Source organism: Haliaeetus leucocephalus, unplaced genomic scaffold (genome assembly GCF_000737465.1).
Source record: "Haliaeetus leucocephalus isolate CR32 unplaced genomic scaffold, Haliaeetus_leucocephalus-4.0 Scaffold932, whole genome shotgun sequence".
Classification (NCBI taxonomy): Eukaryota; Metazoa; Chordata; class Aves; order Accipitriformes; family Accipitridae; genus Haliaeetus; species Haliaeetus leucocephalus.
Window position 1 is genome coordinate 3,454,154 of NW_010973368.1, and position 17,842 is coordinate 3,471,995.

At 50.1% G+C, this 17,842-nt stretch overlaps 1 protein-coding gene across 1 annotated transcript in view; it reads right to left on the reverse strand.

Annotated features, from left to right (window-relative positions):
* LTBP2 (latent transforming growth factor beta binding protein 2) overlaps window positions 1-17,842 on the reverse strand; it is a 99,136-nt gene that overhangs the window by 39,969 nt on the left and 41,325 nt on the right. The window contains exon 6 of the mRNA XM_010583712.1: window positions 215-396. Within this exon, the coding sequence (XP_010582014.1) occupies window positions 215-396 (182 nt within the window). The remainder of the gene's footprint in view (window positions 1-214; window positions 397-17,842) is intronic.

Genomic DNA, 17,842 nt, shown 5'->3' on the forward strand with positions numbered 1-17,842 from the left:
GTCAGCATTTTGCTCCCCTGATCTGTCCTCCTTCGGTAGGGTGTCTTTCTTTGCCAAGCCCAGCAATGCCCATGCTCACGTTCCCCTTCCATCCCACCCAGCAACACACTCCTTGGAGTCCAGGGTTTCTTGGGGATACTCAGTCACACCATTGCCCTTCCCCACAACACCCCAACAAGAAGCCCCAAAAGAGTGACAACTCTGGAGGCCTTACCCCTTGCAGACAAGGTGTGCTCCTGGGAAACCGTGTGTGGCCCAGAGCTGCTCTGCTCATGTCCATTCCCATTGGGGAGTGCATTAGAGGTGAGCTGGCCATTGCTGGCTGGGTAGCGCCGGACAGTCCGTGATGGCCCTATGTGCTGGGGGGAGACAGGAGAGCCAATTCTGCTCTGAGTCCTGTGAAAGAGAAAAAATGAACTGATACTCCTCATGAGTAACTGTGCTGTCCACCAGGATACCCTGCGGTAACCTTCACTGCTGAGCTGCCTGAGCCACCATCTGGACACAGAGCTCTGCCTACCTGAGCAGGGTCCCACTCCTCACCTGCTTTCAGTCATTACAATGGCACTATTTCACTCTAGGAACGATGCCCCATGCCCTGAGCCTGGCAGGGCATAGTATTCACCAAGATACCCCTCCTGTACTGTCACATCAGGCTGCCCCACCACAGGGATGCCCCAGCTGCCTTGAAGAACCTCTGCCTGCCCATCAAGCTCAAGGGCTGCTCCTTGCCCCACCACATCCCTTCCCCAGCAAACACAAGCAGCTCCAAATACGCTTGTTCTTATTGTGGGAACTTTCTCAGGACCTGCCTTCCCAGCCCCAAATGAGCACTGAAAAACCAGCGAGGCAGTCAGAAGAGAAGCCAGGCCAAGCAAATAAACAAAACTTGGCCCATGAGAGTCACAAAAAAGGAGAGAATGACCAAAACCTCAAGCCTGTAAGTGCAGTTACAACCTTCTAAAGTAACTGCATTTATGGCTTTTGGTGTTTTCCGGGGACTAAGCATGGAGAAGCCATCTAGCTCATAAGGTCACACTTCTTACACTCTTTTATCAAGCCATGCAGACGGCTAGGCAGAGGTCTTTGCATTAAACCAGCAAAACAGCACATCTTGCTCTACTGCACTTGCTCCCATTCCCTTTCACTGACTGGCAGCACTAAGCTTCCAAGAGGGTGCTCTGTGCTTATCAGCAAATGTCTCCCTCACTCTTGCCTGCACCACCTGCATGGAAAAAGGCTTTAGTACACCAGAGCCAAAATAGCTTGGCTGCCCATATGCCCCTTGAGATTCTTTGAAAGTCCCAGCCTTGGATTCCTCTGCAACTGAATTTAAGCACTGACAGGTCTTCTGCATACCCTGTCCAACACTTCCATCTCTGACCGAATGGCTGGGGCAAAGAGGCTAGCTCTGTCCCACCGAAGTGCCCAGAGAGGTCCACCCCATCTTACGGTTTTTACCATCTTCCCTGTCACAGCCAGCACAGGGGAGGTGTTACAGTGTCTACAGGGAACACACATTTCTAAACCCAACAGGACTGGATAAATCCAAAGAGAGTTGGCTAACAGTAGCTCTGGCTCACTGACATTCCTGGCTTGGACAGCTTGGAATAACAGCAAGATTTGGGGAGATGGAAAGGGAGCTAATGCTATACTGGTATTCAAATGGGTCAAGCGTGATACACAAGGTAACTGTCAGCCAGTGAGCCTGAAATCAGCCCTGAACAACGGAATGGAAAAGATGACGCACAGGTCAATTAATTGGGAACTAAAGGAAAGGAATATAGAAGTGAGGTCAAGTCAATGGGGTCTATGGAGAACCACTCTTGTCAAAAGAGTCTGTTTTCATAATTCAATAGAATTACATACATGCACACCAACAGGCTGAGAGCCCATGCTATTTTGATAAAAAAATAAACAGGGCAGTACAATGTCAGTCAGGCACATGTGAAATGAATAACAAACTGGCTGTGTGACAGAACACAAGAAGCAGTTGTCACTGGGGAGGGAATTAGATGGGTTCCAGGGTGATCAGTATGAGGCCTGGCACGATTTAAGGATTTCAGCTGGAAATAAATATTTTTATTTCGAAATAAACATACGATCGACATTGATAATGTGTGCTGCTGACACAAAAATTTGCAATGTGGTGTATCGTGATGAGAACAGAGCAATCACACAGAGCAGTTTGGATCACTGCGGAGGGCAAATCCATCCAAGCAATATGGGATTTTAATAGAGCCAAATGCAGAATTACACTTCTAGGAAGAAAGAATGCAGGCAGCAGCTGCAGATAGAAGGAGACGATCCTGGAAGACAGCAATTCTGAAAAGATTTTGGGGGTAATGACAAGCAATTAAATATGAACTGTCAGTTCAATGCCCTGACACAAGGGCAGTGAAACACTGCAGGAACAGGGAGGTATTTTTGCCTCCCTACACATCCTCATCATAGCAGGGTGTATATATGCTAAAATACCACATCTACCTCTGATGTGAAGTATGTCACATCTTCTAAGGGATGTTGAAAAACTGGAGAGGATATGGGAAAAAACATGACAAAAATAATTTGAGGGCTGGTGAAAATGCCTTTCTGTAAGAAACCTAAAGTATTCAATCTCTTCAATTTAGCAAAAAGAAGACGAAGAGGTGCTCTGATTACAGGGCACAGGTTTCTCCACAGGAACAAAATGCCAGGTGTAAAGAGCCTTGTAATCTAACTGAGAAAGGCAAACTATGAAACAACAACATCTGCACACCAAAGCCAAATGATTCCCTACTAGAAATCATGCCCATATGCAGCAGTATAGCTGTTTTCCTTCTGAAAAAAAACCACCCCAGTAGTGGATTCCCCAAATCCCAATACCATAGCTTCAGGAGAGGAAAGTGTGCTACTGGGAGATGAGGCATCACTGGAACAATGCAAATATAAATAACTAAAATGCATGATCTGTGCTGTCCTGGAGGTGATTTTAGAATATCTATTGATCATTTCTGGCCTTGATCTGTAGGAATCCAAGAATGAATGGGTTTATCCCAGAGACAGAAGTCCCAAGTCTGGATACTCATTACCTAACTGTTTGTAACACAGGAAAACCTTGAAAATGAGTGGCTGAGCTGCTGGGAGGAGGCATGAATGGGAGTCCTGAGAAAAAGCAGCACAGGTAACCTGTGCTGCTGGGCAGATGCTCAGCTTTGCAGGCTGAAGGTTCATACACTGTTTGGAGTGGAGTCTGGCTAGAGGTCATTCAGGGATGGAGACAGAGCAAGTGGGATTGGTCAAAGAGTGATGGATTATGATGGATAATGAAATTATTACCTGCTGATAAAATATTTGTTGTCTTGTTAAAATCAAGATCTAAACTGAGATGAGGACAGCAAACACTGCTTGTTTTTCAGTAGTCAGCAAGGCTAACCATAATAATTGCAGAGAAGTGAACTTTATTTCAGCCCTACCTCAGTCCCTACCAGCCTCTTTCAGAAGCTCTCCTGAGTTTCTGCAGAGTACCATCTACTCCTAATGGCCATGGGGCCCAGGCATGACCTGCCCACACATTTCTGAGCTACTAATTGAGCCCTGATACCAGCGAAGGAACTTCTGGTGCTTGTTATCTACTGCTTTATTACCTGGTGTGCTATTGCTGGTTTTGTTAGTGACAAAGGAAAAGCTGTATGGAGCTCTAGGGAGTCTAGGTGAGAGCTACCAAGCCCTGGAAGCTCAGGCACATTTATTCTCTGATCTCTGGTGAGAGATCCCAAGCATAGTCCTATGGGTGAATGTAGCTGGGGTTCCAAGGTCTTTTACTGCATAGATGGTAGCACCGCAAGGAAAAGAAGCGAGAGTTCCCCAGCCCAGCAATGCTCACTGTACTAGTGCTGGTCACTTGAGGGCAACTTCAGCCCTAAGTTCTGAAGAGTCGTTGGGTGAAGGTGACCGGTGGCATAAGACAGGGAAATATCAGCTCTTGTGCTTGAAACTACTCACATCAGATCTCTCCTTGAGGAAGGCAGTATGTTATGTGCAAGTAGCAGGGCTTGGCTGGGCACTACCCATTGCCTGCCTGAAGGAATTCCACCCCTTGGCTTTAGGGACAACTCCTGTCATTCCCAGGATCATGAGATTTTGTAAAACAAAAACCTCAAAAAACCAACATATGAAGGGCTTTAAATAAAATAATCATTAGCATTTTGGTTACAAAGAAAAGGGATTATATGCACTTACTGTGAGGGGCAGTGCCAACTTCACAGAGGAAAAAACAGAGGAGGAACATTACTCCATAGCTTGCAACACTTCAGGAAAAGCCATCCTACTGGGATCCTGTTGGCAAAGCACTCCAGTGTGTGTCGCAGCAGGGTGAGGCAGAATTGCTTTGAATTAATTTGTTTATTTGGTTCTATTCTAGGCGGATGAGCTCTGGGATTTGTGGACCGAGTTGAGTAACACCATCCTACCCCAGGCCACAGAAATCAATGGCAAAAGGCATCTTTCCATCTCAGTTTGTCAGTCCCAATCCATCCCCAAGTCACACCAAGTGGCTGGCTCATAGTCAGGGAATACAAAACAGAGCTTTTCCCCTCCAAACCTTCAGAGTCAGTCCATGCTGGGCAGATGGGGACTGGCTTGGTTGAAGGGTCTTAGGGAATGAACTTGAGCTCACCACATCAGTACAGACCTGGCCAGAAGGCATTAGCAACCCCTAACCATTTGGTGGATCTTAATATATGGCCAGAGCTTGTCCAGTTCCCAGGGATCTGCATTGCCACAAGTGCTCTCGCTGGTGTGGCTGTCCTAGGGGTGACAGCAAGGATGGAAAACAGATGGGGCAGCTCCAAATCAGCAGAATGGGGAGCTTGTGCTACCACTTTCCATGCCTCCACCTGCTTGAGGAAGAGGCACTGAAGAGGTGGAGGTTGACACCTCAAGCACTCTATTCCGGGACACCTGAAGTCCCAGGGCTTCACATTCATTCAGTCTTGCAGCTTCCCTCAGCATGGTATTACTCACTTCCACTCTTCCAGCCAGGCACATGGCCAGCAAGATCTCTGCAAAGAGGCAGTGGTCTCTTCCTTTATAGGCAACCGCCTGCCAAGCAGCTGGTTTCCCTGCTCTTCATCTGTCAGAGCTGCTGACAGCTTTCTCCGTGTCAGGCACAGCCTGTGGGGCAGAAACAGCGTGCAGACTCCTAGGACACCTCTCCTTCTGGGCTGTCCTGGGGCGCCCGCCTCTGCAGTGGCCGGATAACAGCAGCAGCAGTCCAGGGGAAAACACGGGTCAAGGAGGGAAGGTACAGGGAGCAATGTTCTCCTTCCAGAAGCAAGGATGTGTGTGCTCCTGCTGATCTCTACCAGGCTGACAGCTGAAAAGTCACTGGCTGAGAGACCTCAGTCATGGGCACATGGCAAGTTTCACTCCCATAGGTATCAGGTGCTAATCAAAATTAAAAGAGATTTGGGATGGGAGGGAGCTGTGCAGACAGACTGACCCGCATCTGCAACAGTTCAAAACTACCCAACAAGCACTTGTAGCTGCCCTCTTCTGAGGTGCAGGTCAAGGACCTGGACTCCCCATAAGCCTCCGAGGACACATGCCAGGAGTCAGGAGAACCCAGGGAGACCGGGTCCATTACATTCTAGTCCTACACATCCCTGCAGGGTTCAAATTACACCTGTATGACATCCAGCAAGGGACCTGCACACCTGCCACCGCACCTTTGTCTGCGTATAAATGCTTTATTTTAAATAGGTTTTGTTACCGGTTACACTCTGCTGTATATTTACTGTAGAGACAGCAGGCTAGAGGAGGTACGAAAATGTTGTATTCCTTGGATACGATGGCTCTCCTGCCCAGTCCCTGATGAACCTGCAAGGTGCCTGTTCCCTGCCTGGAGGTGAGCAGTATCTCTCGCCCCACTGAGGACAGCAAGCAGAAGACTGAGCTGGCAGGCTCCCGGCAACCACACAGATGAACATGAGGACCACTGTTTTCTGAATCAACCACAGTTTTTTTAAAAAGGCTGCAATTTCAAGACTAGGTTCACAGAATCACAATAACCAAGTCTAAATCACTGAGACCATGGGGTCCAGAAAACAATACTGTTTTTCTAACCCACTGTATATAGAAAGCATTTTTCAAATCTCTGATCACTTTTGATGATCATGGTTCTCTGGGTAAGCAAAAGCCACAGAGAATCCAGGTGGGTATACAGCTGTGGCTTCTTTTAGTGACCTGAGGCCAGGCATCCTCCTTGGGGCTGGAGGCAAAGGTGGCAAACTCTTCAAAGCACTTCCCTCTCCCCAGCAGCAACACCTCAGTCTTTCCTGGATTTAGCTTCTATCAGCTACTCTTCGTCCAACTGTTGACTTTGGCCAGATAGTTAGTGAGCTGGGAAATGGTGTTTTTTGTGTTTGCGTAAAGGAAACACAGAGCCAAGTGCCACAGGAGTATTACTGGTTTTTCATCCAGCCTGCCTCGCCTTCTCCCCAGCCAAAGTCTGACTGACCATAGCAGGGTGGATGGCCCAAGACACTGTGGAGAGAGTGAATCCTGGACAGTGCAGTCAGCGGGGAGGGGTGCTAAGCCCAGACGAGGCAAGGGCTGGCCAGATGAGGATTGGAAAGTCACTCTTCCCGCTGGAAACAAATCTGCGCCCTGCTGAGCATCAGAGAGAGACGATAGAGACCATAGAGACCTAAGGAGCAATTTCCAGGAGGGCAACAACAGAGTGGGATAGCACTGGCCAAAACAAAGCTGAATATAAGCTGCCCTCAGAGAAGGAACCATCTTCCCAGCGTCCAGAAACCCCCATCCTAGGGCCTGAGCTCAACAAGCTCCATCTCTCCAAATACAACCAGCCTGCTGCCTGGGACGCAACTGCTGCCTCCAGCCAGCCGGAGAGGCAGCATGCTGCCCACGGGGCTGGGAGCAGGGTCCCACGGAAGGAAGCCACTGCAGAACTGGTGAGTCCAGCCCAGCTCCTCCAGCCCGCAGCCCGTGCGCGCGGCTCCAAGGTGAGAAGGCTCAGCCAGGATGGGGGCTGAGTCATGCTCAGCCCCTGATAACCTGCCAGGACAACAGGCAGGTTCTCCCCTGGTTTTTAAGCGCTGAACAATATTCTTGATGTCTGTCTTGTCCATCCGCCTGTCCCTTTGGCTAGACGCCCTCCCTGCTTGGGGCCATGGGGACCAAAATCAGTGATTCACTTCCCCCTTTGTAATGCTCGGCAGTTGCTGATTTTCCACTAAAGCATCGCAAAAGAATGGGCAGCCTCAACACCAGCGTCTGTGTCTACAGGGGGAGAGAGAAGCAGCCAGCCTTGGAAAGCAGCAAATTGACCGCAGACCAGAAACTTCCCCTTTCTTGGACTCAGAACAGGTTCCTCAGCAGGCAGACAGGATTCATGGCTCAGTCTGCGGGCCCCGGAGCACAGGAGAAGCATTGCTTAGAGAGCACTCAAGCTTATTATCAATTAGCTCACAAACATGCTGACAAGGAAGACAGCTCTGTTAGGACTCAGGGAGGAGGAGGGAAACCACACCATACAAGGCACCTGACTTCAAGCCCACCCACATTATATCCATAAATCCTGGCTCAGTTTATTATCCCCACGAGCAGCAGAGATCTCTCTGAAACCTGCCTGCTTCAGGCTTCCCACTGTCCCTCCTGTGGTTGCCTTCAGCCCTGGTACCCCCCGTGCAAGTGAGGGACACACCGAAGTCCAAAGCCCCCTGCTCCCCAGGGTTTGCTGGAAGGCAAGGAAAGTTCTGCCCAGGAGAAGCAGCCACCAGCCTCCCCCAGGCAGGAGACCTTCCCCGCTGAGCCAAGCAGGACCTGTGTACCATGGAGGTCACAGGAATGACCATCAGGGTGCCTTCACGCCCGATTCACAGTCACCTGCAGCCAGATCTCATGCCAGATGGGACACCAGACACAGGCACCTGGACCATCTCAGGGACATCAAGGCGAGCGGCAACCCTATTTCTTACCACAACAGATCTCAGCTGCGAAGGTGTCTCCTCGCATGTTCACCTGACACCTCGTAGTGCCACAGGCACAACTCACACACAGTCAGGTCATCAGGCAAGCAGGAAGGGAGTTATCCAAATCCTCCCTCCCCTGCGAGACCTCGAGTGCTCCTGTGGGCAGAGGTGTCACTGACAACACCCTTTGCCTTGGGCACAAAGAGCGCTGCCAAAGCAGGGCTGCAGGGGCAGGAACACATGTCAGGCTCCCTGCCCCACATGCACACTCAATGCTGCTGGCACATACCCAGGAGCCACGTCAGTCCAGCACCCAGATGCCACCACAATTCCTCACCACGGCTAGCAAGGGGCTGTCATTCGGGCATCTTCTTTCCTCTGGCCCCCAAGGCAGTGCCGGTGCTGTAGGGCCACTCGAGCTGGCTCCCAGCCTGCCATGGTAGTGCGTGAGAACAAAGAGGGAGAAGGCGATGGGCTGTGAACTCTATTTTTATCTGCTCAGGAGTTGCCAGACACCACATAAGTGAACCTCTGTAAGCACACAGACAGCTAACAGGTTCTTTTTAACCAGTCTCTGGGGGTCCAATTTGCTCCTTAGCCAAAGTGGCTGCTCACACGTCTACGCACAGTTCTCTGCTGACATTAAATGCCCTTCCCTTGCCACACACACCACACACGCCACCTGCCACTCTGTGAGCACTCTTCTTTGCTCTCATGTGTTAGGGAGAGAGCAACTGACTCCCTGGAAGAAGTCCAGCTCTCCAAGCATGGGAACAGCACCTGCCTGGCCTAGCGAGGCTGCAGAAACATGCCCTGCACAAGGGCACGGCACCGGGCTGTCACCAGGAGCAGCAGATCACGCCCCTGGTTGGATCCATCAGACCTTAGTGCTGACCCATAAAATGGCCAGAACTGTGATTTCCAAATGCCAAGCATGGTAAAGAGCTGTTTGCAATCTGTCTGTCTCCGGAGCTGAAGTGCGGGCCAATGCCTCCCAGAAAAATCAAAATGCAGCCTGCAACTGCTCTGAGCTTCAAGTGAAGCCAGCAGAGGAACCAGGCCAGGCTACTCAATTACAAATGCCACATCTGGGCCAAACCTTGCACACTCCATAGACTAAAACAGTGATTTAGAAGGAGAGGGAGGCCAGGCGAGCTACCGCCCCTCTGGCAGAACGGTCCAGGCTGGCCTGTGGCGTGTGTGGTGAGTGGCAGGTGAGATGGGCGGCTGTGCAGCCCTCCTCTCCCAAGCTCAGCCGCATGCTTCTTCGGGCTGAAGTGGTGAGAAACCTGCTCCAGTTGGCTCCCCTGCCTGCATGCAGGGGCTGGTGTTCAGCAGCATGATCAACGGGCACGGCACTGCTGCCAGATGCAGTCACACAGCCGCTCTCACGCCATGGTGAGAAAAGACCCATCCAGAAGTGTCCCAATAGCTGCCATCACATGAAGGTCTCCATCAGTGCCACCATCTTGCTGCAGACATCACCCCATGGCCACAGCTTTTGCACCATTACAGAACCGGGCATAAGATGCTGGCATGGTTGGAGAGCTGGGTTGTCTGCTGGGCAACATGACCATCCCACAGAGGGTTCAGCCACCACCACTGACCACAGCAATGTCTCCACTGCCCCTCTTCTCCTCCCTGTGCTCCTCAGTACAGTGAGCAGCAGGGTCCCACCTGGCAGGGGAAGAACCTGTATTTAGGGTAGAGGCATGCAAGAGGAGAGCACAACATATCAACCTGCCCTTGTACCCACAAGCACAGCAAGATCTCCAGGCCAAAGGGCCCTCTGTCACCACAAGACACAATAACTGTGAGCTGAGGACCCGGCTCCCACCTAATGAAACCCGCTGCGGACGTGTCAGCCAGAGAAAAGCTCACCACCAGCCGCAGCGAGGCCGGTCGTCTTCCCTGTACAGCAGGGAGAAAACAAGCACTCGAGTTTCATTTCCATCTTGTTGACTAGCAACACTCACCCCCTCCAACAGGCTGCCAACTTCAAAGCCCTGAAAAAACACTTTAGCCTATTCATCCTCGCGCCCACATGTACCCTGGGGAGTGGGGGGAGCCAGCTGCCTGCCCCTCGTTTTACATGGGACATGGAGAAGGAAGGCAAAGCCTCTCTCATCCCAGGCATGTGAGTGGGGTGAAGAGCTTGCGGCTGCATACACACACAGAGGGCATGAGAGCAAGAGGGTGGAGATGTGTGTAGTCCTCTCATCTGGAGAAAGGGACGCTTTTCATCTACAGCAGGACGTGCTGGGAAGTCTCCCACTCACCCTGGGAACACTGTGGATCTAAGACATATTTGAAGCTAAAATAATGGTTGAACACCCAGCAGGATGCCCTGGCCTTTGGATCTATTAGCTCGATGTAGTTAGGTCTCCTCACATCTCTCCATCCCCAGCCACACATAGGATTCCCTCACCCGCAGCATTCAAGCCATGAGAGCTGTGTTGAGATGTGATACTTTTCTCCCCACTCTTGAAGTCTCACACCTGCCAGGGAACAGGGAACGAGCATCCCAGTGATTTTTATTCTGTACTGTTCTGCACTGGCTCCATCCCTCCAGTTGCTCACTAGCCAGAAGACTAGAGCCTGGCTGGGGACCAGGAGCACTCCTGGCCACATATGCACGATGCCTGGTGGCAAAGCCAGTGCTTCCAGGGGTACCATGACCACAAACCTGCTCTCACACCTCTCCCACATGGCTTTCAGTATCCACACCAAGGACCAGCAGGGAGGAGCAGGTTTCATGGCATCTCCAGTGGGAAGGGATCCGGAGCAGGCAGAAAGGCTGCGCCTGCCTTGGTACCACCTGGGCTTCTCAACAGCGCAGCTCCAAAGCGATGGAGAAGGCAGAGCTCCAGTGTCATTATCAACCTGTCATTACATCCCAGGAGGAGTTTGGCACTTTGCTGTTGTAGAAAGCCTTGTAGCTGAAAAATTAGCATGGCCACCCTGTCAAGGCTACAGGCAACCTAATACACCCTGTCTGTCCCCTCCAGATAGCCTCAGCCTCCAAGTATGCTCCCCATCCTCCAAGGCCAGAATTTGGCTCAGTTTTGCAAATGTGGGTCTGTTAACCATTCCCCTCAGCTCCCTCCCTCCCTCCTTTTGTAGTTCTCAGAATTCCTTCCAATTTGTCAAGATCTTTTCCGGCAATAAAGAATACCTTGACTCAGTGCAGGACCCCGGGGTGCACAGGAAAAAAAACCCATGCGACTCAGGTCTTTTGCCTCCAAAGTCCTAAGCACCACTGATTTCTTGTATGCAGCCACATCGCATTACTCTCTGCTGTCTAATTTGCTGTTCACTCCTACTCTGCAAAATCTCAGCCTCTCCTTCTTCCAGATTTCTTCCTCCCATGGAGGATTTTTTTCCTTCAGCTCTAACAGATAACATTTTTCCAGCCTGAATCTCTTCTTAATTCCTGCCTATAAGTTTAGTTTCTGCGTGTCCCTGAAGAGAGTCTCCACACAAGTGAGACAAAAATGAGGTGGTGCAAAGGGCTGGGTACAAATCCCATCCAGTACCAAGCACTCAGGGAAGCATTTCTCAGGATGCTTCTGAAGAAAGGAGTGGAGAATGAGCATATTTTATATGGAGACTTCTGCATCTCCATTTCAACACTCCTTGTACCAAATCAGCTTCAATTCATCCCTCGTGTGCTGCCAGCACTTGGTGATTTACGGAAAATACTTGAAACCAAAGAGAACAGCTTTGATTTTGCTTAAATACCAGCTTAAACCAAATAAGGCAGCATACAGTCAGGTATGAGAAACTGCAGCGTAATCCATATGCACAAGGGAGCTGAAAGCAGGCTGGACGACAATCCTAATTCAGGCATTAGGGAAAAACTCTCCAGCGTTTGATCATGTGGCCTTAGTGCTCTTCTAACATCTTTCTTTTTTATACAACTATACTTTTTTATGCAGCTATATAAATTGTATTGTCATAAATGTCCCAAATGATATATGTATAGTATATAAAACAGGCTATAAACTGGATTTTCTGTACTACCTCACCTACCACATGTACAATGCATTTGTCCTGCACCCTGCTCTCTTGCATGTAGTCTTAGACTAAGCTGACAGTAGCAGCACTTTTCTTTCAGTTAGAAGGAAAAGTGCATTTCAACATTTTCTCCCAAAGCCTAGAGGGTGAATTAAGCTACAGGAATGGCTCCCAAGGAGGTGCAGAAGAACGAGGCCTAATGTAAAGACCATATTTGGAGTTTAAAAGGAGCCTGAAAAGCCAGCTATCCTCCTGCTGCTCTGAAGCATATGAAACCCCCTAGAAAGTAAATACATAAAACACATAAACCAGAATGGTGCTGACAGCTTTAAAACACTAGAAAGTAAAGCAACTGTATCTGGTGCCAGGCTAGAGAAGGTATATCATGTAATTTAAAAACAGAAGTATTTTTATATAAGAAAAATGACATTTACACTCCTCTTGGGTAGCTTGAGTTTTTCCTTTAGGCTTCCCAGCCAGCTTGCCAAGGGCTTTCAACTATGTCAAAGCAGGAGAGGGCCTGAGATCTGGAGCTTATGGAGATCTCATTGCCCTGAGTGGAATCTCTTTTCACATATTCTCACACAGACTGGCACCAGCTTTTTAGTTTCAATTTTTTAACAAGGTCTCAGATATCTACTCAAAGTTGGCTCTGGATCAAGGAACACAAATGCTTGGCCACCTTGTGAAAACTATATTGCCAAAGGGAAGCACCTTGGAAAGATGCAATTAGGACTTATCTGCATTGGGAAAATATGCCATTCAAGTAACAAGCATAATGACGCTGCAGTGGCAGAAGGCAAGGCTGGCACCAGTGTTTTACCCCAAGAATTCAACATCACATGCTATGGATCTCCTGGCCTGGTCCCACACCAAGCAAAGTAGGAAATCTGCCACAGCCCGTGCCATGGGAATGCACTTACACAGGGGGTGCTACTCAGCCAGGGTCAGCTTTTATTTTCTCTGCTATTTGGGTATTAATAAATTGTAACCCTCATAAATGTAAAGTAAGTGACAGTCATAAGTGAGAAGAAGAGCAGTAGGTGTGTTCAGTAGGTATGTGGCTAGTATAGACCTCCTCCTAGTACTACACATATCACGGACAAACAGTCCTGGATACTTAGCAGCAACCCAAGTAAGGCAGTAAGAAAGCTCCCCTTTTTCTCATAAATGGGGAAAGTTCAAAGCTGGCAAGACAGGAGGCTCCAGATCCTGCTTTAACAATTAAGACAAATCTGTCTCTGTTTGGAGCAGCATCTTTAAAAAGCAAGTCATCTCACAATGAACTTTCGTTTTATCTGTAAGTCCTCAATGACAAGCTAACCAAGCTGATTTTGCCAAGCCACAGTTCTCAATGTCATGTTTCAAGTGCCCCCCCAGGGTGGAGAGCTTTACATCCACCCATGGGCTCCACTATCCTTTGCAAAGGACCATGCTAGACATTTGACTGCCACCAGAATGGGAGCTGGTTTCAGCCAATTTTCAAAAGGGGAGAAATACACTTTCTCCATCCAGCAACCTCTGCTGCACACCCAAGATCCTGCCTTCTGCTTGCTCCCTGCTGTTCTCATCCTTCACTTTCAGGAGAGAGAATAGAGTTTTTGGCAGAGTCTCCCTGCTGGCATGAGGTTCCCAGTGTCCCCAGCCCAGAAGCTCTTGCCACAATTCCCCAAGGGCTGCATATAGCCCTTCCTCTCATCAGGAAGGGAGGAGATGTCTCCTCCAGGGTGCTGGCGAGGAGGCTCTGAGATCAGAAGTCAGTGGGGCAGGCATGTCTCAACTCAGCCTTCTTCCTCTTCCATCCTGAAAACACCAGGCAACTCCCAACAACTGCCTTGCCTAAGCAGAGTCCTCTCAGAGGAAGCTCCCTGCCCTCAAGAGCTTAGCTGTATTAAGCTGTCTGCACAGTGTCTCAGCACCCTCTACCACAGCTATGTCCTTTTCCCTTGCCTGGGTTGCTGTGAAAATGCTTTGCAGGTCCCAGTCATCTCTTCTGTGAAGAGGAAGGATGCCTTGCTTCCCAGCCAGCCCTCATCCAGCACACACATCCCTTCTGGGCAGCACAGCTCCCTTGTGCAGATGCTGGTTACAGATTTATACCCGGCACGCCTGCAGGAGGGACCTTCTCAGGTGGCAGCAGCAGGACCCTCCTCACACACTGCCCGGAGTCAGAGGCAGCTGGCCGTCCATCCTGACGGTGAGGGGCAGGGGCGCAAGCCCTTTCTACTCCCTGCTAAATAAACAGGAATTCTGCTGATACTCTAGCCTTAGGAAAACAAAACAAAGCTGTTTCCATTTAGCTCGGCTTCTGGGCTGAGGTGCAGCTCCACCCGCACAATCATCCGTCGGGGCTTTGCTTCTCCGGGCAGAGATTCAGGCTGAGATCAAGAAGAGGAGGATTTGCAGCTAGTCCATGCCGGAAGGGCCTCTAACACCCCCAGGATTTTGCTCTCCAGAGCACTCCCTGTTCCAAGCAGCACGATGCAGGGGCCTCCCAGCTTCTGCAGCAGCTAACAAGTCCCCACAGGCTCCCTCAGATGCCCGACTCTAAACCTCTGCTGAGCCATGGCCTGCTGGAGGGACTTGGAAAGTGGTACTCACTGCTCAGCCTGTATTTGAAGGAATGAAAGCTTGAGCATCATCACCTCTGGTGTCAGCAAAGTAAACCCAGAGCTGCCCTTCTCCTAGCCATGTCTTTCCCTGGGCAAGTGCTGAGCTCAGATATGGCTGAGTATGTCATCTTCTTTAGTGCCAGGAAGAAGAGATAATGGGCACCGTATGGGCAAGCCAAGGATGCAGTGATTCTTCCCCGGTAACTCTCCAAACAGAGGCACCGATGACTATGTGTAACACTGCAGCACTGACACCTGTGCTCAGCACAAGGCTCAGGCTGACACCCACGTCCACATCTTCCCAGGACTCCCAGCATGCCCAGAAATGGATCTATGACAGCTACACTGGGAATGCCCACAGATCCATTTGCTAACCTTCACGTCTGCCAGGTGCAAATACCAACCAACCAGTACAGCCAGCTGTGTATGACCGGTAAAACCCTGTTCGTCAACGAGCTGCTACTTCTCACCAAGGCTGAGGGCAGAAGACTGACAGTAACTTATCTCCTGCTGTCACAGTCATGCTTCCTGGGTTCTCCTGGCAGGGAAGCTGCAGAAGGCATTGTAGCTTCTGCTTCCAGGCATGAGCTGTGGAAAGCCTGAGCATAGGTACCAGAAACAGGGCCATGAAAACAGGCAGCTGCCTGGTCATGCCCTTCACCAAGGCTTTATAGGCTCCTCCAGACTCCCAGAGACTTCCTACCTCCAGACCAGGCTACTCTCCACAGTGAAGGAGTAGTCATCATAAGCAACAAGTCCAACTAGCTGAGGATAAGAAATCATTTTAAAGCAAACCCACCACTCACACAAGTGGGGAATACTTTGGTCCAGGCAGTTCCTGAATAACCCAGGAGGCTGCTCTCCTAACTCTCTCTGCAGGCTTGCTTCAGAACACATTGAAACCAAAAGCAACCCCATCTCTGCTTAGAGAGCAGGTCTCTGGGGAGGATTCATCATTTTTTCACATGTTTATATGGCATCTAATACAGCACTGTTCTAGTGCATGACTTCAGAGCTTCTGATTGCTGCCTCCGTACAAACAAACACAAACAAAGCCAATATACACACAAATAAACAAAAGGAGAAAGCAAATTCACACATGTGAGGATTGATTTCCTGTCTTGGCACAGCAAGATGAAGCTTAGAGGTCTATAAGCTCCCACCCTTGTGCGACTCCTTGTTAGCAACGTGAATGTGCAGGGAGGTTGAGGACTGGTTGTTTGTCCTGGATGATCTCATAGTCTTCTCACAACCACTGACCTGGAACCACCAGCATCCTCCGTCCACCGAGCCACCCAAGAGCTTCTTCTACCTCTACCTTATCGACAAATCAGACAAGCAAGCCAGCTGCTGTGGGATCATGGTGGCCTGACTAGAAAAAGTCAGTGTCCCACCAGCACAACCCATCTTTATCCAGGAGGAGACCAAGGACTGGAAAACCCAAACGGTTCCTCTCAGACTTGACAGTGAACTGAACTCCAGTGAAGGTGACCCCGAGTTTGCAGTGCCTAAGAACCAATCATCCTACTTGCAAATATGAGCAAGATCCACCTAGCTCTGGGAAGGCCAATATGCTTCTTGCTGCAAAAGCATGCCTTCAGCTGCAGATGCTCACTCTTACAGGCTCCACAGCTAGCCCAGAAGTTGGCAGGCTGAAGGGGACACTCAGAAATATTTGGGAAATAACCCACCTAAGAGCAGCAAGACTTTTAAGTCATGCTAGTTGCACACCATATGTTATATGGTCCACAGACAAAACCCAAGCGACTGAATTGTTTGGGAAATTCCCAGGGGCTGAAGTGAGGCGTTTCAATACAGACCAGTGCCAGGGTGCAGGCAGCCCCACACCTGCCTGCAAAGCGGGGCTGCTACACGTTGCCCGGGCAGGAAAGGCAGCAGCCTGTGGCACAGCACCCAGAGGGGTGGTGAGAGCTCCCTCTCGGAGACATGCACAGTGGCCTCGGCAAATCTTGGAGGACAGCTCCAGAAGAGAGTCAGTGCTGGACATGTCCCAGGGTCCTACCTGTGGCCATCACAAACAACAAACATCAAATGCTCTCACTGAAGCATGGGATAAGGCGACGTCCTATGGCCTCCATGGGGAGGGGAGGAGGAAAGGCACAGCATGGTCCTTAATGGAGTCCTATTTCCTTGGGACAGTGCCAGAGGATTTAAGGTACGGCAGGCAGCTGCGCATTCAGCAATCCCAGCTCAGCGATTGCTAGACGCTGTGTCTGACTGTCGGGACAGGAATGCTCTGCCAGTGCCTGCACAGCCCCTCGTCCTCTGTGCAGAGCCTGAGGTCATGTTCCTTACTGGGAAAGCCTTCAACAGGTGCTGTATCTCCAAGGGCACTGCTCTCCCCCCCCTCCAGTCTCTCCACACAGAGCAGTGGCATGGAGGGGTAGGAGGAGGTCATTCCTGCAGGGAAACTCGTCAGCAATGACCAGGATTGCAGGCACGTGCAAGGGCTGCATGCTCGCTCGGGCACCAAGCCGCTCTTGGGGCAGCGATGACAGGGGCTTGGCCACCTCTCCCTACCAGCATTACCTCTGCCTTGTCTGAATTTGGTTCCCATCAGATAGCCTTTCATTCAGGCACCAAGATATGCTGGCTTCAGTGAACTACTTGGGGTCAGCCAATTCCTCATCAGTCATTTGAACCCCTCCAAAATTGTAGATGGCTGAGAGTGTCTAGAAATGTCTCCAGCCCATGCATTGCCTCTGCTTCAGAAGAGACAGAAAGGCAACAGCTACTTTAGGTGCAACAGCACATTAAAAACAACATGCAGGAATACAGAAAAACAAAGGCTGAATTGCCCTCTCCTCAGAGAGTCAGAACAGCTCAGAGAAGAAAAGGAGAAACAGAAGTTGCCTCCTGGTTAGGCACCTGTAATTTGCTGTAAAGTCTTCTTGACTATGACTGAGGGACTTCTGCTGGAAGCCATGTGCAAATTGTCTGCTGTGGTGGCTACCAACAAAACCAGTCTTTCTGGCCCAGCAGCTGAGTGAGTAGCAGCAAGGAAGACACGGGCCTTTACGGGTGGTACAGCCTAACACTTTGCTCCCATGTCCATGGACTCTTAGAGAAAAGCAGAGGTGATTTAAAAAAAAAAAACAACATGTGGATTGTTGTATAGCAGCAGGCACCATTCCCACCTCTCCATCCCACTGAGCTGCCAGCACAGCAGCGGTGCTTGTCAGGGAAAGGCACGTTTCCCACTTTTACTGCCTCCTT